The sequence below is a fragment of the Stigmatopora nigra genome, chromosome 15 (assembly GCF_051989575.1).
Source record: "Stigmatopora nigra isolate UIUO_SnigA chromosome 15, RoL_Snig_1.1, whole genome shotgun sequence".
NCBI classification, from domain to species: Eukaryota; Metazoa; Chordata; class Actinopteri; order Syngnathiformes; family Syngnathidae; genus Stigmatopora; species Stigmatopora nigra.
In genome coordinates this window covers 12,524,894-12,550,000 of record NC_135522.1, presented here as the reverse complement: position 1 = coordinate 12,550,000, position 25,107 = coordinate 12,524,894, and the positions used below count along the sequence as shown (strand labels likewise).

Sequence of the window (25,107 nt, the reverse complement as noted above, 5' to 3'; positions counted from 1 at the left end):
ACACATATACACACATATACACACATATACACACATATACACACATATACACACATATACACACATATACACACATATACACACATATACACACATATACACACATATACACACATATACACACACACACACACACACACACACACACACACACACACACACACATACACACATACACACATACACACATACACACATACACACATACACACATATACACATATACACATATACACATATACACATATACACATATACACATATACACATATACACATATACACATATACACATATACACATATACACATATACACATATATACATATATACATATATACATATATACATATATACATATATACATATATACATATATACATATATACATACATACATACATACATACATACATACATACATACATACATACATACATACATACATACATACATACATACATACATACATACATACATACATATATATATATATATATATATATATATATATATATATATATATATATATATATATATATATGTATAGTGTTCCCTCGCTTAGCGCGGTTAATGGGGCCCGGGACCACCCGCGATAAGTGAATTTCCGCAAGTAGGGATTCCCCTTCAAAAATGCTTAATTTGAATTTAATTCCAATTTTTTTTCTTTTTTTTTTTACCCCCCTGTATACACACCTCAGTGTCGAAACGGATTACGATCTTATGTCGAGGCACCTCTATACATGTATATAAACACACACACACGCCCGCACATATATATCCTGGCTGATAGTATATTTTACCATTATTAGCCATAAATTTCCCCTCTCCTTTAGCAGGTAAGACATTGAAAAGCTGCTAATGAGCATATAGCCGATAGAGGTTTTCTTTCCTACCATATATATCCTGGCTGATAGTATATTTTACCATTAATTATGCATAGATTCCCCCTCTCCTTTAGCAGGCAAGACATTGAAAAGCTGCTAATGAGCATATATCCGATAGAGGTTTTCTTTCCTACCATGAGATTGGCGCTCAGCCTAGTGTATCCCAAGTTCATCTCCTTTACCTCAGGCACCAGTGGCTGGAGAAGAGAGTAGGATGATGTTGCTGTAGTGCTGGAAGAGATGTGTTTAGAGGAAGTTGAGCTCCTCATACTTGGCTGGCTGTTCTGGGGTGACACAGTGCTAGCCCGGCCCTGTTGAAATTTACCAAATCAAGAGTGTCAAACCTACTACATGAATTTATCCATCATGCATGTAAGTATAATGGTACCTCGGTTCTGGACCACAATCAGTTCCAGAAGGTCGTTCGAGAAGTGATTTGTTCAAAATATTAAATCGATTTTCCCTTTACAATAAATGGAAAAATAAATAATGAGTTCTAAAATGAGACTAAAAATTAGCCTTTTAAATAATTTTCTTCAACAGGTTTCAGCACCATCAGCCTTGCTTTTTCCAATTGCCTTCTTTGGAGCCATAATTTGAGGTTAATATGGTCCTTAATATGAAGAAAAGATAATCAGTAAATATTGTGACTGTTATGAGTCTCGGGGTGGGTAAAATGGAGTTGGAGACAAACGTGAGTGCGGGTGCACTAACGTAAAATGAAATGACAAGGTGCTTCACAAAAAACCTAAGTACAAAAAAACTGGGAAAACGCAACAACAACGAAACTATCCTTCTGGGGAAAACACAAAGGGAAGCAGCACACAAACAGAACACACGCTAAACGCCAACAATACTCTGACGGATACATGGGGTTTAAATGCACCGACAGGGGTTGACAAGACAATTAGAAACACCTGGATCACACAAGGGAATGCGAGCACGAAAGATAAGAGGTGAAACAAATTGGTAATCACATGGACAAAAGACAAGGCAAAACACCCAAACCACAAAACCGCAACAAAACATGACACTATTTCGCCGAGTACGGTATGAATAAAAGTTCATCTAATCTAGTGGGAGACATTTCCATACAGAGACAGCGTTATGAAATATAACATGGCACGTAATACGTCAGCTGGTCGAGTCACGCGCATTTTGCGGCATTTGTTTGTAGCATTCGAGTTCTGGATTTTTGTTCAAAATAAGCAAATTTCTTACTCTGATGTGTTCGAAGACTAGGACGTTTGAAAACCGAGGCTCCAAAATTACATGGGAGTGAAAAGAATCGACAAGAAACTTGGCATATTCTCCTTACCTGAAGGGGGTCAAGAACAGACTGGTTGCTCACGCCACCACTCTGGCCTCTCTGGGATATAGTAGAAAGACAGTGGGAGGGCAGAGTTTCCTGTTGATTGAGTCCCCCATGCTGCGATTGCATTATGGAAGCAGAATTGTTCTGCTGATGTTGCCGCTGCTGACGGCGAGGAGTGGTAGAGAAATTTGCACGACGATTGCTAGACTAAATGGAAGAAGGGGGGATATATAAGAACGTCTCTTTTTTTCTGCAATTTGGTTAGATGCAAGTTTTGACTTTATTATGAAGGAGATATGGTTGGGATAAAAGCTGCAATATTTACATTGGTACTTTGACCTATGAATGCTTCTACACACCAAATGAAACATTACCCTGAAAAGTAAAAACATTTCCTGTATCCGCTATTTTGAAGTTGTCATAGTCGAGTTGCTTACCCACTGACTAACTCCCAACATTCGATGGCCTCCCATTGGCTAGAACAAATATGCGAAGATGCCAGAATCAAAGTAAGAGCAATGTAGGTGGACGATGATTTGAGCTACGAGTACATTGACATACGTGCTCAGGCCCGGAATGCATTAAGCACGTATCTCAAGGTACCACTGTAAATGATTTGCTCCTGATAACCTTAGTAATTCTGAATAAGGGGGGGGGGGGGCAGACTGAATCCACGGACTGGACTCCTAAATTTGCCCTTTTGCTAATAAACTTTACCCCTGGAAAACTAAACAAAGCAGATCCATTCAGGAGGCTGACAGGAAGAGGTGGAGTGAGTGCCCAACAACAGTATGTGGGAGACAACAGTTGGAACCTTCACAAGGTGTCTCTTGGGAGAACGCCTGTCGTGGCCTGTGAATCCAACAAAACCACCCAGGAATGTGGCGCCCTACGTTTTCCCTGGATGAACTGATCCGCGTTCCAGTGGCAGCTCTAGTGCTTCTGAGGGTAATCCTCAGGTGCCTGAGGTGACTTAACATCAACAGCATGTTGTGTGCCAAGCCACCGTCCCAAGACAACGAGGGACGACTTTCCTGACCTGGGGTTCCTCCAGTGGTTGGGGTTATTCTGGGATACCATTATAAATGTGAGCATTAATATTTATATTTACACATTATTGTGCTCGCAACGGAGACAAACGCTCAGTATAACAATTACCGTATTTACTCCCAGATAAGCCGCCCGTGCCTATAAGCCACACTTTAAAATTGTTGAATTTTACAATTTCTCGCATACAAGTCACCCCCGATTCACATTTGCAGCCCCATATACATTGTTTTATTAGAGTACGAATGTGTTACTTTGAAGGGAAAATCTTAAGAAAAATCATCACATGTGGTATCAATTAAAGGACATTAGGGTCAATATCATAAGAAGTTAATGCGACTGTCTTTGTGAATGCAAATATCAAATTATTCAATTTGAAAAAAGAAATAAGTCTATCTTGATGAAAACTTGATGCTTTCTAATTACATAAATTACTTTTCTTACCAGAAGCTTAAGATGTTGTGACAGCCATATTGCTTCTAATGTCAAAATATCTCAAATCTTTCGATGGATCATAATACAGTGTTCCCTCGCTACTTTGCGGTTCAGCCACCGCGAATCAGAGCTTCACGACTTTTTTGAAAAAATAAATAAAATACAATTACATTGAGACAACAAATTTTAGTTTTTTGTTATAACATGAAGTTCACTCTCTCTACCCGTATTCTATATGGTGTACTGTATACAGGGGGGTAAAAAATAATAATAATATATATATCATTTTAAATTAAATTCAAATTAAGCATTTTTGAAGGGGCATCCCTACTTCGCGGAAATTGACTTATCGCGGTTGGTCCCGGTCCCCATTAAACTCGATAACCGAGGGAAGACTGTACTGCAATAGTGCAATTTTGTTTGATCTCAAAATCAAGGCTACTCGCATCTGGCCAGTCAAAGAGCACATTTAACTAGGTATAACGGCACCGCCCGGTAAGACGGCCGTGTCCCAAGTGAGCAGTGACGGGCACAAGTAAGTTTTTTTTCTCGAATCTCATTCATAGACGATCCAAACTTTATTTTAGTTTAGCGCATTGTCTTGTGTCATGGCGCCATAACTTGGTGGTGTGTTGGCATTGTCAACTTGGAGTTTCCTGCATGTCGACTTTTTCTGCGCTAAAAAGCCAAATCCTCGATTTGATTTTTTGTCCGTCAAAAGCGGCTCATATTTGAGTTAGAGTAAGTGTGCAAATATTAAACTTCTACACTAATTGGAAACCATTGTCATTTGGTGTGATTGAATAATTATTCTTTAATAGTTTATAGTTTTAACTTACGTGATTACAAGCATAAAAATACTACACAACTAACAAATAAAATATTGGCAGTTGTCTTTAGTGCCTCTTTAAGCATCAAACATTCCCAAACATAATCTTATATAGACCCACCTGGGTAGATGTTGCAGCACTACAGCGGTGTTGAGCCAGCTCGAGCATGGTCCTATAACTTTTGGAACAGGAGGGACAATCAAAACGGTTTGGCCCATCATCATGGATCCTCTGGTGGTTGCGAAGATACCGAGCCAAACGAAAAGCCTTTCCACAACGATCACACATGTAACGCTTCTGACCATGGATTCGCATGTGGTTACGCAAAGACATGTAGTTTGTGTAAGGCTTGCTGCAAAAGTCACATCTGTAATGTTGAAAAAAAAAAGTTGAACATTAGAACATTAGAATGGTGGCTAGTCTAGAACACATGTAGATGGACCAATTATTATATTTGGAAATGGATATGGTATATTGGCCTTATATTAATCCGACAGGCCGATATGAAGAAATCAATATGAAACCGTTATTTCAACTCGCATGCCGCCACTCTTCTCTTTATCCTGTCCAGTGCGTGTCTGTTGCTCCATTCAATGCCTCGTAATATGATTCACCGGTAACGACTGCTCTTCAACAGATATTGTGAATTGAACACATCAAGAGGCTTGCTGCAATTATGTTTCAATTTGGCGCCCCTTGGTGTTAATTGGACACCTCTTAGCTGCCCTTCCTCCGAGCCACTCTACCCCAGCACACACACCACCACCAACGGAAATTTGAGCCTTGTCTCAATGTACAACTTAAATTGTACATTGGTGGCTATGCAATATACAGTCGTGGTGAAAAGTTTACATGAACTGTAAAGAACATAATGTCATGGATCTCTTGAGGTTCCGGTTATTTCTACAATTCAGATTTTTCTCTGATAGAGTGATTGGAAAAGATACTTCTTTTCCACAAAAACATTCATGAAGTTTGGTACTTTAAATACTTTACTAAGGGTTGACAGAAAAAGTGATCAATTCTGCGGGGTCGAAAATATACATACAGCAGCGCTAATATTTGGTAACATGTCCCTTGGCTATTTTCCGTGGCCGGTCTACTTGCCGAAAAACATTTAGCCGACTGACGCCTGGCCGAAGGCCAACTCGCGAAGGGGCATCTGGCCGAACGTAGAATGAACAACTAATTGGCCGACCGGCTATCTTGCCGAAGTACCCCGGTCGTGTGTGTACAAGTTTTTTAGCCGCGGGCCATATATGGCCCGTTACTGATAACATTGATTTAGAATAACAAATTACAGATAACAACATTCATTTAGAATAACAAATTACAGATAACAACATTCATTTAAAATAACAAGTTACAGAGAACATTCATTTAAAATAACATGTTACAGATAACATTCATTTAGAATAACAAGTTACAGATAACATTCATTTAGAATAACAAGTTACAGATAACATTCATTTAGAATAAGTTACAGATAACATTCATTTAGAATAACAAGTTACAGATAACATTCATTTAGAATAACAAGTTACAGATAACATTCATTTAGAATAACAAGTTACAGATAACATTCATTTAGAATAACAAGTTACAGATAGAACAAATGAAGACAAAGTAGCAGTTGTTTAATTGATAACTCTTTGGCGTTTGAGATACGCAGAAAGATATACCTGTTAAATATATTTTAATTTTAAATAATTTCCCTTTATTTTAGAAAATATAGATTCAAAATTATTTGCTGAGAACCTTCATTCAAAGATTAATCTCAATGTTTTCTATGCTGGTGTAAATTACAGTATCTACTGTTATAACTACTTTTTTCTTCTGTCATTACAGTACTTACTGTTATAACTACTTTGTTTGGCCACGAATAAATGCCTTTGTTATTCTAAATGAATGTTGTTATCTATAACTTGTTGTTCTAAATGAATGTTATCTGTAACTTGTTATTCTAAATGAATGTTGTTATCTGTAACTTGTTATTCTAATTGAATGTTGTTATCTGTCACTTGTTATTCTAAATGAATGTTGTTATCTGTAACTTGTTATTCTTAATGAATGTTGTTATCTGTAACTTGTTATTCTTAATGAATGTTGTTATCTGTAACTTGTTATTCTAAATGAATGTTATCAGTAACGCGCCGTATATGGCCCGCGGGGCGAGGTTGAAAAAGTTGTACACACACACGACCGGGGGCGGGGCGAGTGCGTCAGCAAAATGGACTTCGGCTAGATAGTCGGTCGGCCAATCCTACGTTCGGCCAGTTGGCCTTCGGCCAGGCGTCAGTCGGCTAAATGTCTTTCGGCAAGTAGACCGTGTGCCCTATTTTCACTTCAATTTGGCGCTTTTGGTAGCCATCCACAAGCTTCTGACAGTTCAGTTAAATTTGATGGCTTTCTGAACTTGTTTCTTTCAGCATTGTCCACCAGTTCTTAATGGGGTTTAAGTCAGGACTTTGGGAAGGCAGCTGGTGACGTCTCGGAGTCCATTTAAATAGGGCTCATTGGATGCAAACGCCCACAATTGATTGCTACGATGGCAAAGCTAAAGGAGCTGAGCATGGATCTGAAAAAGCGAATCCTTGACTTGAACAAGTCATGAAAGACACTTGGAGCCATTTCAAAACAGCTGCAGGTCCCAAGAATAACAGTGCAAATAATTGTAAGTATAAAATGCATGGCACTGTTTTGTCACTGCCACGATCAGGAAGAAATTGCAAACTATTACCTGCTGCTGAGAGTAAATTGGTAAGGAGGGTGAAGATTCAACCGGGAATCGCCAAAAAGCAGATCTGCCAAGAATAAGAAGCTGCTGGAACACAGGTGTTATGTCCACAGTCAAGCGTGTTTTGCATCTCCAAGGACTGAGAGGCTGCCGTGCAAGAAGGAAGCCCGAGCTCCAAAAGCAGCACCTTAAGGCTCGACTAAAGTTTGCTGCTGATCACATGGACAAAGATAAGACCTTCTGTAGGAAAATTCTGTGGTGAAACAAAACAAAAATCGAGCTGTTTGACGACAATGCCCAGCAATACATTTGGAGGAGAAAAGGTAAGGCCTTTAACTCCAAGTACCCATGCCTACCATCATGCTTTACAGAGAGCAAATGGGATAATGAAGGGGGAATACCTTCAAAGTATTCAAGATAACTGTAAGATAAGAAAAAGTCTCTTTGCAATTGCGTGTTCATATTGTATTAGTTTTTGTGAGTATAACAGCATCGTAGTCATCCTTATGGCTGACATGTCAGCATAAACACCCAACTGTCTGACTGAATAATCAATCCTAGTCTTGTGATTGGGCTGACATGTCAGCACAAATACTCAACTGTCCGACACTGATCAATTACTTTTTGCCCTGCGAATGACTGAAACGTATCTGTCCAAAGTCCTAGTGACAACTGTCAGTTTTGCCTGCATTTCGGACACACTCACTGTTCATTTCGACTAGAGTTGCAGGAACATTGCGTTGAACAAGACCCTACTGTAGGAACTCTCACTGTCCACTTTGCAGTCTGGTAATAAACCTATTTTCTATTTAAATTGATCTCACTCTTTCTTGACCTGCTCCTGAAGTTGTATTTTCAGACCTAACATACTTTGGTGCCGAAAACCCGAGACCCAACAGCCAACAATTGCAGGAGCGACGACGACAGCATCCTCCATTGAAAGAATCGACCCGACAGTTGTTCTCTCGCCGCTCCGGTGATCTGGTGACGGGCCCCCCGAACTGGAGCAGGTTCGGAACGAGAAAGGTTGTGAGTTCAACCTGCACCTGAAGTTGTATTTTCAGACCTAACAATAACCTAAAGTCATCAGCTCAAAGATTGGGTCTTGGGCGCAGTTGGCTGTTCCAACAGGACAATGACCACGAACACACATCAAGTTGTAATGGAATGGCTAAATCAGGCTAGAATTAAGGTTTTCGAATGACCTTTCCAAAGTCCTGACTTTAACCCCATTGAGAACTTGTGAACAATTCTGAAGAAACAAGTCCATGTCAGAAATCCATCAAATTTAACTGAACTGCACCGATTCTGTCAAGATCAAAGATTCAATCAGAGGCTCGTAGATGGCTATCAAAAGCGCCTAATTGAAGTGAACATGGCCAACGGACATGTTAACAAAAACTTCATGAATGTTTTTTTTTGTGACAAAGAAGTATCTGTTCCAATCACTCTAGCAGAAAAATATCAGAGGTGTAGAAATAACTGGAAACTCGAGAGCCATGACATTATGTTCTTCACAAGTGTATGTAGATTTTGACCACAACTGTATGTCAACATAAGTTGTAAAAATCATCAATATGTTTACCGTATTTTCACACCAATAGGGCGCACCTAAGTCAAAATTCATGCGCCCAACTGGTTGGTGCGCTTTGTTTGTGCACAAAATTCATTTTTTTTTATGACCCTGAATGCTTGAATGACTGGTCTTATTTCTTGTCGACACGCTACATATTGCTATCAGCCCAGCGGCCGTTCACCCTAAACATAGCCTCCCCGCGTATTCCAAGCGTTACGGTAAATCCATTCAAAACATCCAAGGCGAGCGGCAAGTTATTTGACTTCCGTGTGATCTTAGCGCTTTTAAACCCTCAAAAATACAATAATCAAAGACAGGCACTCTAGACCTATACATAGGAAATGGCTGACGTGAATGACAAAATAATGCTGGTGTGAACGCTTGGAATATTGATTGAAAACTATTTAACACTTTGCTAACGGATGGCCAACATTGAATTTCGGGCAAGCAGCGTTGCGCGAGTTACGTGACGATTTGGGATGAATTGTTGGTAGCAATCGAACAGCGAGGAGAATCAAAGGCTTGGGAGTGATGCATGTCACGAGTCAAAATGGATTGTGAATGACTGGGCTCAAGTGTCAACCAGCACTGTTGTTCGAGATTTTAATGTATGTTTTGGGTCATTGTCCTTTTGGAACACCCAACTGCGCCCAAGACCCAATCTTCAGGCTGATGATTTAGGTTAGCTCGAAGAATTTGAAGGAAATCCTCCTCCTTCATTATCCCATTTACTCTCTATAAAGCACCAGTTCCAGCAAACAGCCCCACAGCATAATACTACCACCACTGTGCTTGATGGTAGGCATGGTTTACTAGGGGTTAAAAGGCCTCACCTTTTCTCCCGCAAACGTATTGCTGGGCATTCAGGCCAAACAGCTGGATTTTTGTTTCGTCTGACCACAGAACTTTCCTCCAGAAGGTCTTATCTTTGTCCATGTGATCAGCAGCAAACTTAAGTCCAGGCTTAAGGTGCCGCTTTTGAAGCAAGGGCTTCCTTCTTGCACGGCAGCCTCTGAGTATAAGGAGATGCAAAACACGCTTGACTGTGGACACTGACACCTGTGTTCCAGCAGCTTCTAATTCTTGGCAAATCTGCTTTTTGGAGATTCTCGGTTGAATCTTCACCCTCCTGACCAATTTTCTCCCAGCAGGTGACCGCTTGCATTTTCTTCCTGATCGCGGCAGTGACGAAACAGTGCCACTCACTTTATAGTTACAAACAATTGTTTGCACAGTTGCTCTTGGGACCTGCATATGCTTTGAAATGGCTCCAGGTGGCTTTTCTGACTTGTTCAATTCAAGGATTCCGTTTTTTCAGATCCATGCTGAGCTCCTTTGACTTTTCCATTGTACCATTTGTGGGTGTTTGCATCCAATGAGCCCTATTTAATGGCCTCAGAGAAGTCACCAGCTGTAGTCACTCAATCACTCACAAGAATTCAAAAGGCCATGCTATGAAGCTCACTTCACTGACACCTTTCTACGTCACCAAAATTGCTAATTCGTGTTGCTGTATTTAAATTTTTGACCCAGCAGATTTTATACATTTTTCGTTAACCCATAATAGTCAGAAAAGAACCAAATTTCACAAATGTTTTCTGTGACAAAGAAGTATCTATACCAATCACTCTATCAGAGAAAAATCTGAGATGTAGAAATAACTGGAAACTCAAGATCTATGACATAATGTTATTCACAAATGTATGTACACTCCCGCGCACGCTCGCCCTCACGGGCGCTCACACTCACACACTCATATTTAGTCAACCACCAATTGTGCAGGTTATCCTACTTGAAAAGATTAGAGGGGCCTGTAATTGTCAACATGGGTGAACCTCAACCATGAGAAAGAATGTGGAAGAAAGAAAGAAAAAATTGAAAATCACATTGTTTGATTTTTAAAGAATTTATTTCCAAATTAGACAGGAAAACAGGTATTTGGTCAAATACACACAAGGAAGATTTGTTTTTATTTGCAAATAATTGCGGAAAATAATTATTTGGTCAATACCCAAGTTCATCTCAATGCTTTGTGCCCTTTGTTGGCAATAACGGAGCCCAACCATCTTCTGGAACTCTTCACTAGCTTTTTGCACACTGTTGCTAGTATTTTGGCCCATTCCAACACGGACTTTCAAATCCCTCCACAGATTCTCTATGGGGTTGAGATCTAGAGACCAGCTAAGCCACTCCTGGACCTTGAAATGTTTCTTACGAAGCCACTACTTTGTTCCGATGCCCGTGTTTGGGATCATAACCATGCTGAAAGACCCAGCCACGTCTCACCTTCAATGTCTTTGCTGATTGAAGGAAAGAATGAATTGGGCCATGTATCGAGAGATTTTGAGTGAAAATTTCTTTAAAGAAAACGTTTGACCTCCGCTATTGCCAACAAAGGGTACATAAAGTTTTAAGAAGAACTTTTGGTATTAACCAAATACATATTTTCCACTACTATTAGCAAATAAATTATTTCAAAATCAAACTTGATTTTCTGGTATTTTTTCCACATTATGTCTCTCATGGTTGAGGCTTACCCATGTTGACAATTACAGGCACAATTGGTGGTTGACTAAATACATATTTGCTTCACTGTAAACACACACCCACCCACCCACACACACCCACCCACACACACCCACCCACACACACCCACCCACCCACCCACCCACCCAAACAACCACACACACCCACCCAACCACACACACACACACACCCACCATAGATAGAGAGATAGAGAGCCTCTCTCTATCTATCTATACACATACACACACATAATACTGGGTGTATTGAAGAACTCTATATCCCAGCAGTCACTGCGTAGTACTTTATCTATGGGAAGATACCATGATTTATACCAGGGGTCTCAAACTCGCGGCCCGCGTCTTAATATGCAAGATTAATGTCCGTGCGGCCCGCAAGATTGATATGAATGACACGGTGTTCGGAGCTGGATGAACCAATCACGGTGAAGTATACGGCTCTGGAGGGCGGGACATTGGCCGGGCTGTCCAGTGCCTCGCTCACTCACTCATTCATTCCTCCAATCAGATGGGCAGAGGAGAAGCCGTGAAGCCGATCACGCCGCTCGGCCGTAATCCAATGCGATCGGAGAGCGAAAGTGCGCATGCGCCACAGACCCGCGCGACTGAAAGTCAAACGTCAAATCGAAAGTGCGCATGCGCCACAGAAACGCGCGACTGAAAGTTAAAAGTTCAATCTGAGACTCATTCCAAGTGTAAACACATATTACAGCCCCAGAGATGTCTGTTTCAAAGCCTGCCGTGAAGAGAAAGGTGAGTGATGAGCACAGACAGTTTCAAGAAAAGTGGGGAGTGCAATATTTCTTTGTTGAGCACAGGGGCACCCCGACGTGTCTCATTTGCACTGAAAAAGTTGCGGCCCACAAGGAATACAATTTGAAACGTCATTATGCTACGAGACATGCTGAGGAGTACGACAAATACCAGGGAGATGAGAGAGCCAACCAGGTTGACAGTCTTAAAACAAGTCTTCTGAGGCAACAGGGTTTTTTCAAGAAGGCTACAAAAGAAAGTGATGCAGCAGTCGAAGCTAGCTACGCCGTTTGTGAGCTGATTGCCGAGGCAGGCAAGCCATTCACAGAAGGTGAATTTATCAAAAAGTGCATATTACAGGCTGCACATATTGTCTGTCCAGAAAAAGTTAGTTCAACAACATCAGCCTTTCTGCCAACACCGTGGCAGAGTGCATTTCTGAACTGTCAAGTGACATTTATGGTCAACTTTGTGAGAAAGAGCAAAACTTCAGTGTATATTCAGTGGCTCTTGATGAGACCACAGACATCACAGACACTGCCCAGCTCGCAATATATGTCCGTGGTGTTGATGACAATTTTGAAGTGTTGGAGGAGTTGCTCACAATAATTCCAATGCATGGCCAGACCACCGCTAAGGAATTATTTCACAAGCTGTGTGATGCCATTCAGAATGTCGGTTTGCCATGGAAGAGCTTTGTTGGAATAACAACTGATGGAGCCCCATCAATGATTGGGAGGAAGAATGGACTGGTAGCACTTGTTCAAAAAAAAACTGGAAGAGGAGGGTGTGGAGTCGGCCATAGGTCTGCACTGCATTATCCATCAGCAGGCCCTTTGCAGCAGATGCCTGAAGTTTGACAATGTGATGTCTGTCGTTGTGAAATGCATCAACCAAATCAGATCCAGGGGCTTAAAGCATAGAAGGTTTCGTGCTTTTTTGGAGGAAATGGAGTCTGAACATGGGGATGTGCTCTACTTCACTGAGGTACGTTGGCTCAGCAGGGGAAATGTGTTGAAGAGATTTTTTGAGTTGAGAGCAGAAGTAAAATACTTCATGGAGATAGACGCGGTTGCTGTTCCTGTGCTAAGTGATCCCAAATGGCTCATGGACTTAGCTTTTCTTGTTGATATCACACATGAGCTTAATGTACTGAACAAGAAGCTACAAGGCCAGGGGCAACTTGTCAGTGCTGCCTATGACAATGTGAGAGCATTCTGCACTAAACTTTTGTTATGGAAAGCCCAGCTCTCTCAGACAAACATTTTCCATTTCCCAGCATGCAAGGCTCTTGTGGATGCAGGCACACCACTCAGTGGTGAGAAATATGTGGAGACCATTTCGAAGCTGCAGGAGGAATTTGATCACAGATTTGCCGACTTCAAGACATACAAAGCCACATTTCAAATGTTTGCGGACCCCTTCTCATTTGATGTGCAAGATGCCCCTCCTGAGCTTCAAATGGAGCTCATTGACCTGCAGTGCAACTCTGCACTCAAAGCCAAGTTCAGGGAGGTGAGTGGAGAAGCAGACAAGCTTGGACATTTTTTGAGAGAGTTGACCCCCAGCTTCCCTGAACTTTCCCGAATCTTCAAGCGGACCATGTGCCTTTTTGGGAGCACATACTTGTGTGAGAAACTCTTCTCCACCTTGAACTTCAATAAGTCCAAGTATAGGTCCAGACTTACTGATGAGCATCTTCAAGCTCTATTGAGGGTCTACACTGCTTCCTCCCTCAAGCCAAATGTGACTAAGCTATGTGAGAAGAAGCGCTGCCAGGTCTCTAGCAGCAAGAAGTAAAGTTCAGAAAGTTAAAATTTAAAGAGCTGTTAATACAGACATTTGAAACAAAATAAAAATAATTAGTTTTCTCTACTTAGCCAGCCACTGTATATCTACTGTATTCTCATTATTATTTTATTTTTTATTACTTATTGATTTAGTTTTTATTCATCTTTAAGTTAATTTATTTAATTCATAATTTTTTTGTTAAAAAAAGTTATTTGAACATGTTGGAATGTTTTATCAGCGCTTTTCTTGTGGAAATCCTGATGCGGCCCAGCCTCACCCAGACTCTGCCTCGTGCGGCCCTCAAGTAAATTGAGTTTGAGACCCCTGATTTATACTGTTTATGAGGCAATCAGGTGACAAATTCCCACAATAAATGGTTATTAACTATCAAAATAATCAATTCACAATCAATCACAATTCCAAAAAGAGTTTTTAGTTTTTACCTGAAGTCTCCGGTCTTGTGAGTGAGCTTGTGGTTGAGCAAGGAGCTGGCATGCTTATATGCACAGCTGCACAAGTCACATACATATGGCCTCTCATCTGAATCCATGTCATCTGTTGCAGATGTTGCTGGTCCTGGTTGTCTTGATTCTAAGGATAGACTGGAACCTGAAAGAGCAGCTGAAGAAATACTGGCGTTTGAGAGCGCAGCTGACGATGAAGGGAGCTGATCACACCAGTTGATGGTTGAACTCGACTGTCAAAAATCATTTATTTGTTAAAGGTGACTTATTAAGTTTTTCATTTTATCAAGTTTAATACTGACGCTTTTCAAACTATTTAAGCAAGATCTCAATAAAAATGGGATAACAATTGGAGCCAAATTAGCGACATAGCGTATTTTCGTACCCAAAGGGCGCACTTAAGTCTAAAATTTTCTCCAACTCCCTGACCGCTTGAGTGACTGGTTTTATTTCTTGCCGGAACGCTACTTATTGCCATCAACCCAGCGGACGTTCACCCTAAAAATAGCCTCCCCTCGCATTCCAAGCATCACGGTAAATCCCAGGTCAGTGGCAAGGCATTTGACTTCCGTGTGCTTGCAGCCTTTTACCCTCAAAAACTCCCTCACTCTCCAAAAAACAGTATTTCAGAGCTATACAGAGGAAATGCCTTACGTGAATGACAACACGATGCGGGTATGAACGCTTGGAAAATGGACTAAAGATGTAATACAGATTGCTAACGGATTACTAACGGATGGTCAACATTGTGGTTCAGGCAGGCAGTGTTGCACGAGTTACGTGACGTTTTCCAATGAATCCTCGTTGCCGTTATAACAGTGAGGAGACTCAAAGGCTTGGGAGTGATGCATGTCGCGAGTTACAATGCATGGTGGACGACTGGGCTCAAGTGTCGATCAGCACTGTTGTTCGAGATTTTGCCAAAGCTGGAATCAAATTCCCGGAATACATAACTCTGAATGCCAGTGGAGCCTAGCATGTTGAACTCTATATCAGAGTGCTGTCTTTGAAAAAAAACACACTAGCGGCTAGCCTAACTTACGCTAGCAGCTAGCATAACATACATGATCTGTTAGCATAAAATAAGCTAGCGGATAGCATAACATAGGTACCCTAGCGGATTGCATAACATATGCTAGCCTAGGGTCATGCTAGCGCCCTTTCTGAAGCTGGAATCAAGTTCTCGCAAAACACAATTCTGACTGGCAGTGGAGCGTAGCATGTTAAACACCAAACTCATTATATCAGTGTAGTTTTTACCTAAATAAAGCATTATCAAACTTAGTTTTGCTCGTGCTGTCTTTAAAAAAACACGCTAGTGCCTAGCCAATAATACACTAGCACAGGGGTGGCCAACCAGTCAGAGACCAAGAGCCACATTTTTTACTGTGTTACCGCAAAGAGCCACATCACACACATACCTTTGCTCAGCCAGATTTATTGTAAACGTCACACACCAGCATAGTAATGACATAAATTGACTCCTACAGTACTAACAGCACAGGCCAGTCATTATCAACAATGAACATTGTGTGCATTGTCTCACACAGACAAACTCTCAGTTCAACCAAGTCCACAAACAAAAATATAATAATTTACAATAGCGTTTTTCTTTTACTATGCATGTTACTTAGTGGCATTCACTCCTTGTGAGCTGTCATTTATTATGAATGGCTTTTAACTAGCGCGCCCACCACGTAAATGTACACCTCGCTCTCCTATTGGCTGCTCCCGGCTGAGCACTCTCGCCTTGGTCTGCCTCGCAGGGGGTGTGGCTTTTTCAGCCGACGCTCGATCTTTGGCATACTTTTTGTGTGCGCGACGCCGTTCTTTGTCGCTTCTGGTTCACGGGAGCTCTCCCACTCTGTTAAAAACGTTTACTCAAATGACCTTGCTCCTACTGGGAAACTTTGAGGTATTTTCATCCCAAGCACATGCGCATTGGACGAAAATACCGTATTGAACTCAAGCGAAGCGCACACGCAAATAAAAATAAAACACAAATACAAACTTTGATATGGACGTAAGAGCCGCATGAAATCGGGCAAAGAGCCGCATGCGGCTCGGGAGCCGCGGGTTGGCCACCCCTGCACTAGCAGCTAGCATAACCTACGCAGCGAATAGCCTAACATACGCTAGCGGGCAGCATCACATACACTAGATTAGTGTCATGCTAGCACAGAATTCGGGAACTTTTTTGACGAAGAGAGCCATAAACAATTCATATTTTCAAACAATATTCCTTGGGAGCCATACTCAGAATTTAAAAGTAAAAATGCATGAAAATGTGAGCATTTATTATTTATTTCACTACTATGGAAGTAAAAAGTCTGAATTCTTTTGAGAACATTATTTCACTGTTGCTAATCAATTAGTATCAATGAGAGTATGCATGCAGAAGAGTCTAATGAAGAAAAATTATGATTTTAAAAAGGCGCTAGAGATAGTTTCGGCGCCATCGTGACGCTCCCATTGGTCCGTTCGGGACTTAGACCTCTCAACAGCCGTTCCCCTATTTTACCACACAGGTTCGCGGAGGCCCATATACACCCATCAAAAGAGCCACATATGGCTCCCGAGGCATAGGTTCCCTACCCCTGTGCTAGCGCATTATAGGACAACGCGTCCAATGTATGACAAAAAACTGAAAATTTACCCGCAAATGAGACTGCGCCCTATCACACTGAAAACACTGGTAAGTGATATTGCTGTCTCACTCTGGTTCTCTTGCGTGCGCTCTCTCTCTCAAGAGAGCAAGACAGAGAAAGCGAGAGAGAGCAAGAGAGAAAGCGAGAAATAGAGAGATAGAGTGAGAGAGCGAGAGCACGAGACAGAAAGAGAGCATAAATGTCCTCTCATATCCAAGATGGCGCCGTTCAAGCAAGAGCCGGTGGCAGTCGCTCTGCACCAAGGGTGTCAGACTCTTATGTTTTTCATGTTTTACAGCCCTTCTATCTTTTTTTAAATGACATTTTAATATTTCCTAATACATTCCATTTTACTTTACTTTGTACTTTATACTTTAATGTTTTTACAACTTTCCTTGTTCTGTTAGCCTGGCATCTTTCGACCACTTCTTTTTTAGGGGGGAACCAGCCAGCAATGCCTACGCTGTCACACACATGGAACTAGCTGTTACAATACGCGGCAGAAGGAGCAACACCTCGGTACCGCCGGAGGTCTGGAGCTGGACAAAAGTGCTGGGAGAAGAGGCAACACTTCTGACCAACCATTCCATCGTGGGATGGGATGGAAGAGCTGTCGGCCCCTACCAGCAACGGAGTTGAAGTATTCTGCCCTACTGCTGTTTTCTTCAGCTTCAGACTACTGAGTAACTGTGCTGATAAGCTTGGAAGAGCGACTCTAAATATTCTTCACCTCGGTCACAGTCTGCAGCAGTTCCCCATCTCGTGGAAGACTTCCTGTGTGGTTCCAGTTTTTGCCCAACTTTACAAGGTCTTTTTGACTCCGATTCAGCTACCGCAACCAAATTGGCGCTGTTTAAGCGGCAGCCGGTGGCTGCGGTAACTCCGTCCACTCTTGTTTTGTGTTTTTGCTGCTTTTATGTTTTAATGATTTGATGATTACATTTACTTTGATTTGCTTTGTACATTGTGCTTTTGATTTGCTGTTCTGTGGGGTTCCAGTTTTTGTCCAACTTTACGTCTTTTTGAGTCCGATTCAGTTGCCGCAACCAAAATGGCGCTGTTTAAGCGGCAGCCGGCGGCCACGGTAGCTTTGTCGACTCTTGTTCGTTTTGTGTTTTTCTGCTTTTATGTTTTAATGATTTGATGATTCCATTTACTTTGATTTGCTTTGTACTTTGTGCTATTGCTTTGCTGTTCTGTCTAATCACCCTCTTGCTACTGCCACAATGTAATTTCCCGAATACGGGATGAAAGGTTATCCAATCCAATAAATGTGAGAAACAGAAAGCAAGAGAGAAAGAGGAGAAAAAGTAAGAGAGAGGGAAAGTGAGATTAAGATAAAAAGATGATTTTCCAATGTAATATTTTGTTTTTGATTCTTATATTTTGAAGTGATTAATCAAACCTGCAGAAATTGACAGGAATCTTTATTTTTATAAATTTGCCTTCCAACCAAAAATTGCTGTGCAATACCAAATGAAATAAACAATCAACAGAAGACATCATTGCCAAGCAGACGGCCAGTTTTTGGAGTATATGTCACACCAGCAATAAAATTGAATAAATTAGAAGAAAAAAGCATACATAAGTTGCACCGGAGTCGCATTTTTGGGGGAAACGTATTTAATGACATTGAACACCGAAAACATATTTGTCATCGTGAAAGGAAATTTAAAATTAAATTACAGAACAACAACAAGAAAAACATGCCCGGTAATGTCTGTCACAATGTAACATTAAGATTTATTTAAATAACTAGCATAAAGAACATGCTAACAAGTTTACCAAAATATATGTTTCACTCCAAATCATTAAAACCAACAAAATCTTCATCCTCAATGTCACTTTTAAACAATTCTCCCAACCCGGGAGGTAGACGATGCACCACTTCCTCTTCTACATTGCTTACGTCAGACTCATAGTCAGTCACAATTCCAATTGTGCCAGCCTGAATCCCAACAGGATGGTTTTGGTTCCCACTGAAGTCAATCCATTGAATGACTTCCAGGAAAGTTGCATGACACATTTTGTTGGTTGCCGTGAAGCTGTGCGCTCCCTCCATCATCCACTGCTTCCACAGGTTACGCAAGACTGTCTTAAAGCTCCTATTCACGGAGATGTCAAGTGGACAGAGTATGCAAACTTCCATTCTGGTTCTCGATTGCCGTTAATGGCTGCATATTATACTATTTGCATCTTATAATCTGCAGAATTTTTGGTGCCTTTTTTGTTCAGCCCTTCTCAGTTTTTTCTTTTTATAAATTAGCGGCAAAGTTTATATTACAGGAGGTGACATTTGGATGCTCTTGGACGGTCCAAGTGTGTCGCAGCATCTGGTGCGGGACTGGAAGTGGAAAATTTGCCATACTAAAAGAAGCTCCTATAGAATCTATGGGAGCTTCGTTTAGTTTCATGGATCCCCGCTTCAGGTCTTGTGCTGGGTGTTAGGATGTGCTTGAACCGTCCAAATGAATGTGAATGTTGATGTTACAAACACGGACAGAGGACCCCAAAGCAGGCAAAAGTACAACTGGGAGATTGATTGTCTGTTTATTGAGAGACTTCCACAGATGGGCGAAGGTAATAGGTGAGCAGCATTGGCGAGTCGTTAGTCATAGTGAGCTCGGTGGCACAGGGTTCCTAGGAGTGTCCAGGGCGAATGTACTGTTCGTGCAATCAAAATCATGGTCCCTCTTGTTGGTGCTGATTCACATAAGTCATAAGGATACCACAGTCCATATACGTTTTTTTCTAGCCATTCTAGCCAGTCATACGGATTTATGTAGTCTTAGGTTGACAGGTATGTAATAATGATATAATGGTGTTAATAATTTCACAAGTCGCACCTTAGTACAAGTCGCACCCCAAACTATGAAAAAAACTGCGACTTAGACTCTGAAAAATACACTACTTTCAGCATGAAAAAAAACTAGTCATAAATCTACTTAAAAATACCTGTAGATGCAGAATTTCAAGACTACAAAACTTTTAGGATGTATAGGAGTGCCCCGAGATAAGAAAATTATCCAAGTTATGAAACCCCCAAAAAGTACATGCATTTGTTATTCGTTACTTTATTTTGAAAATATTGTCGCAAATGCATTGATTCTCACTTTAGAAGCTCTGTACTCTATACTGGGCTGTCATTAGCTGTTTCACAACAACCACTGTTTCAAGATTCCGTCTTATGTATTTTCAACCGCCGTTCGTCTTCACAGTCTTCTGACGGTATTTTTCCAAGTGTGGATACAGAGCTGGCAAACACCAAAAATCGTGTTTGAGAATGGTCAAAATTAAGGATCAGTAGAATACAAAAAAAACAGCCCTAGCAGCTGTCGCTGATTCAGCCATTTATACACTAGTGAAGAACATAATGTCACGGCTCTCTTGAGTTTGCTAGTTATTTCTACAACTCAGATTTTTGTCTAATAGTGATTGGAACAGATACTGCTTTGTCACAAAAAAAATTCACGAAGTTTGTTTCATTTATTACTTTATTATGGGTTAACAGAAAAAGCGATCAAATCTGCTGGGTCCAAAATATACATACAGCAACATGAATTAGCAATTTTGGTGACTTTGTAAGTTGTGTCAGTGAAATGAGCTTCATAGCATGGCCTCTTAACATCTTGTGAGTGATTATGAGTGACTACAGCTGGTGACTTCTCTGAGGCCATTTAAATAGGTCTCATTGGATTCAAACACCCATAAACACTACAATGGGAAAGTCAAAGGAGCTCAGCAAGGATCTGAAAAAGTGAATCCTTGACTTGAACAAGTCAGGAAAGTCACTTGGAGCCATTTCAACTTCAGGTCCCAAGAGCAATATTGCAAACAATTGTTTGTAAGTATAAAGTGCATGGCACTGTTTTGTCACTGCCACGATCAGGAAGAAAACAAAAGCTATCACCTGCTTCTGAGAGAAAATTGTTCAAGGGTGAAAATTAAACCGAGAATCACCAAAACAAAAATCTGCTGGTGTCAATGTCCACAGTCAAGCGACTTTTGCATCTCTATGGACTGAGAAGCTGCCGTGCAAGAAGGAAGCCCTTGCTCCAAAAGCGGCACCTTAAGGCTCGACTGAAGTTTGCTGCTGATGCCAAGGACAAAGATAAGACCTTCTGGAGGAAATTTCTGTGGTCAGTCGAAACTAAAACCGAGATGTTTGGCCACAATGCCCAGAAATATGTTTGGAGAAAAGGCGAGGCCTTTAAACCCAAGTACACCATGCCCACCGTCAAGCACGGTGGTGGTAGTAATATGTTGTGGGGCTGTATTAATACCAATGGAACTGGTGCTTTACAGAGAGTAAATATGATAATGAAGAAAGAGGATTACCTTCAAATTCTTCAAGATAAGCTCTAGTCATCAGCCCGAAGGTTGGGCCTTGGGCACAGTTGGGTGTTCCAAATGACCCCAAACACATCAAAAGCGGTAATGGAATGGCTAAATCAACCTAAAATTAAGGTTTTCGAATGGCCTTCCCAAAGTCCTGACTTCAACCCCTTTGATAACCTGTGGACAATGCTAAAGAAACAAGTCCATGTCAGAAAGCCATCAAATTTAACTGAACTGCACCAATTCTGTCAAAGAGTGGTCAAAGAAGCTTGTGGATTTCTGTTCAGCCATAATAAAGTCATAAAACAACCAAACTTCATGAATGTGACAAAGAACTATCTGTTCCAATCACTATCAGAGAAAACTCATAGATGTAGAAATAACTGGAAACTTGAGCCACGACATTATGTTCTTCACAAGTTTATGCAAACTTTTGACCACAACTGTATATACATACGTCGACATACATACATATATACACACACCCCTAACCCTAACCAACCCCCCCCCCCCCCCCCCCCACACACACACACACAGAAAACAAAAAAAGGTGAATTTGCTCAGTTGGACTCCCAACGCATTTGTTTTGGTGGTTCTGATTTTTTTGTTTATTGGGACCACAATGCCTGACGTGCAAAGCAGGCGTAAACAAAAATCAAATGTAGTATCACAGCAAGGGAGAAGACCATTTAATAAATGTCTTTCATTCGCTTAGTCTCTCAAAAACGCAATTGTAAACGACACATTGGCTTTACAGCTTTCAGTCACATCGGTATTGAGGGTTAGCAATAGCACAACACTGGCAAGCATATTGCGTATTGAACGCAGTACCTCATAAATATAATTGGTTGAGACAGGTCGTGTGCTTTTTATATTATGTTTGCCCACGTCCCGTACCTATGTCCAACACTACAATAAACTTAAATGATAACAGGTCGACAAACAAGGCCACAAGCCACTCGGAGTCTTTGCAGAACGATCAAAAAGATGCTCGTACTAACATAGCGATGAAAGAATCCTGATTGGTGTGAAACCCGCACAGGTAATGTATTAGTATTCCACATCTTGTACCAACATATTTAAATGGTGGTCTAATTCATATGCTAACGTTAAGTGGGATTTCTTACGTCGTGTGGATCCTTTTTCCAGAACAACTGAGAGCAATGACCGAAAGATTCTGTCGATGACACATAATTCACTCCATTTCTGTCAGTAAAATCTCCATGTGAGCTTCCGGTATTAGTCCTCGCATACATTGTAGGTTATAAATTTATTTGTAATTTTTAAATTAGAAGCTCAAATGCTTTGTCAGGATATTCCCGCAACGAGAAATATTTCTTCTTTGAAATAAGCATTTTGGCGGTGGACAAATAGGCATATACACTTCACTACTGCCATCTCTTGGCCTGGAGAAGAAGATTGAAAAGCGCGTCTGCAACGTGGTCCATCTATGGATGGTTTAAATAGCTCCGAGGATGTGGCGAGCCGCCCCTGCTGCTTAGTCCATTCGGTGCTGTACATTTAAATGGATGACAGGTGTAGCCGCCTACTTGCCTGGCCCTGACAGAACCTAAAAAAAACAATACAAACGTACTAGATTAAATTGCACCTTATTCATAAAACCACACACATTCAAATAAGTTGCTATTTTCACCCAATTGTTGCTTGCAGTGTGAAAGTTCACTAAGTCACCAGCAGAGCACAGAAGTGCAAACCCGTCCGACTGCAGAAAAAAGGGGCATTGTGTTGAAAATCAAATACAAAGAATAAGTATAAAAGGAAAATGTAAGCGTAAATCCTGTCATATATTCAAAATCTAACATCACCAGCCTATAAACATTGTGAGAATACTCACACTCATCATGTATTCTGTGTATACCATCACTTAAGTCTTGTATGTGTTATACATTACACACTTGTCTTGAAACAACAACAGATGGCGCCGTTCAAGCGGGAGCCTGTGGCAGTAGGTCTGCGCCAAGGGTGTCAGACTCTTATGTTTTTCATGTTTTACAGCCCTTCTTACTTTTTTTAAATGACATTTTAATATTTCCTAATACATTCCTTTTTACTTTACTTTGTACTTTATACTTTTTACTTTAATGTTTTTACAACTTTCCTTGTTCTGTTAGCCTGGCATCTTTCGGCCACTTCTTTTTTTTTTGTTTTTTTTTTTTTGGGGCAGCCAGCCAGCCATGCCTACGCTGTCACACACATGGAACAATCTGTTACAATACGCAGCAGAAGGAGCAACATCTCGGTACCGCCGGAGGTCTGGAGCTGGACAAAAGTGCTGGGAAAAGAGGCAACGCTTCTGACCAACCATTCCATCGTGGGATGGGATGGAAGAGCTGTCGGCCCCTACCAGCAACGGAGTCGAGGTATTCTGCCCTGCTGCTGTTTTTTTTTTTCAGCTTCAGACTACTGAGTAACTGTGCGGATAAGCTTGCAAGAGCGACTCTGCATATTCTCCACCTTGGTCACAGTCTGCAGAATTCCCCATCTCGTGGAAGACTTCCTGTGTGTGGTTCCAGTTTTTGTCCAACTTTGCAAGGTCTTTTTGAGTCCGATTCAGTTACCGCAACCAAAATGGCGCTGTTTAAGCGGCAGCCGGCGGCCACGGTAGCTCTGTCCACTCTTGTTCGTTTTGTGTTTTTGCTGCTTTTATGTTTTAATGATCTGATGATTCCATTTACTTTGATTTGCTCTGTACTTTGTGCTTTTCCTTTGCAGTTCTGTCTAATCACCCTCTTGCTACTGCCACAATGTAATTTCCCGAATACGGGACGAATAAAGTTATCCAATCCAATCCAAACCCATAATTCCTTCCCTGTTAAGCTCTCGTTGTCCAAGAAGATGGGATTTATTTCCATTCTAGCCTAAGAGATCCTGCCAGGTCTATGTGCTAAATTAAGTTAATTATCAGACTAGCTAGCCATAGAAACATCCTTGCAGTAATACCTTGACATACGAGTGTGCAAACATACGAGACATTCCCATTGAGAACATCCCAAGATCTGACATAACCGAGAAAAATGTTGTGTCTCTATCTGAATTCTGAAATAAATTAGAAGAATGAAAAGAGTGTGAGGAGGATAGGCACAGTATAATTGTCATGCAAAATTTTGGTTAAAAAGCTAGGAATATACTTATTGCAGCTTGGTTTTTGATCCCGTCCGCTAGCGGGTAGATGGTGTTAAAAAAGACAAAAGAATATATACAAAATGATCATTTAAATGTTTAGCAGGGAATGTCACCTGTGTTTTTATTATGCTCTAGACTTGCCAAATAATGTGTCGACTGCGGGAAAAGCGTTCTGGTGCAGCGGCTGCTGATTAGATGGGAGTGAAACATGTGTGTTGGGCTTTCGGGAGCGTTCGGACCGTGTAAACGACTAAAATTTTGTGATCCCTTCCGTGAAGACATTATAATAATAATAATTGGCCTTGGGGGTGCTGAAGCAAACTTGAGGGCAGAAAATGGGTTTTTGCCATATTGTTGTGCTTGCAGCATACATATTCTGGACATATGGGGTCTTGGAAAAATATTGTGATGTAGTTGAATATCGGAAGAGGGGTTAATTTGACTGTTTAATGGTTGTCTTCTCTAAAAAGCGTTGTATTTGGGCACAGGAAAAAAAGGCGACGTTTCAAGTGTTGACTCGCTGGTTTGTAAACATAAGATAACAATGCTGCTTTCGCAGCAAGAGTGGAGGTCATAGTTAGCGGCTTATGGCGTTTTCTGT

The 25,107-nt window shown here is 41.1% G+C and overlaps 1 protein-coding gene across 3 annotated transcripts in view; it reads right to left on the bottom strand.

Annotated features, from left to right (window-relative positions):
• Nucleotides 1–22,769, bottom strand: part of LOC144208692 (uncharacterized) — a 28,412-nt gene extending 5,643 nt beyond the window's left edge. Inside the window, exons 1-5 of one of the 3 annotated variants that reach the window (XM_077734671.1) lie at nucleotides 22,490–22,760; nucleotides 14,356–14,609; nucleotides 4,633–4,879; nucleotides 2,204–2,407; nucleotides 1,020–1,196 (exon numbers count right to left, since the gene is read on the bottom strand). In XM_077734671.1, the coding sequence (XP_077590797.1) occupies nucleotides 1,020–1,196; nucleotides 2,204–2,407; nucleotides 4,633–4,879; nucleotides 14,356–14,609; nucleotides 22,490–22,618 (1,011 nt within the window). In that variant the 5' untranslated portion in view covers nucleotides 22,619–22,760. Of the gene's footprint in view, nucleotides 1–1,019; nucleotides 1,197–2,203; nucleotides 2,408–4,632; nucleotides 4,880–14,355; nucleotides 14,610–22,489 lie in introns of all 3 variants that reach the window. The other 2 variants (XM_077734672.1, XM_077734673.1) reach the window with 2 other exon arrangements.
• Between the last annotated feature and the right edge of the window lie 2,338 nt (nucleotides 22,770–25,107).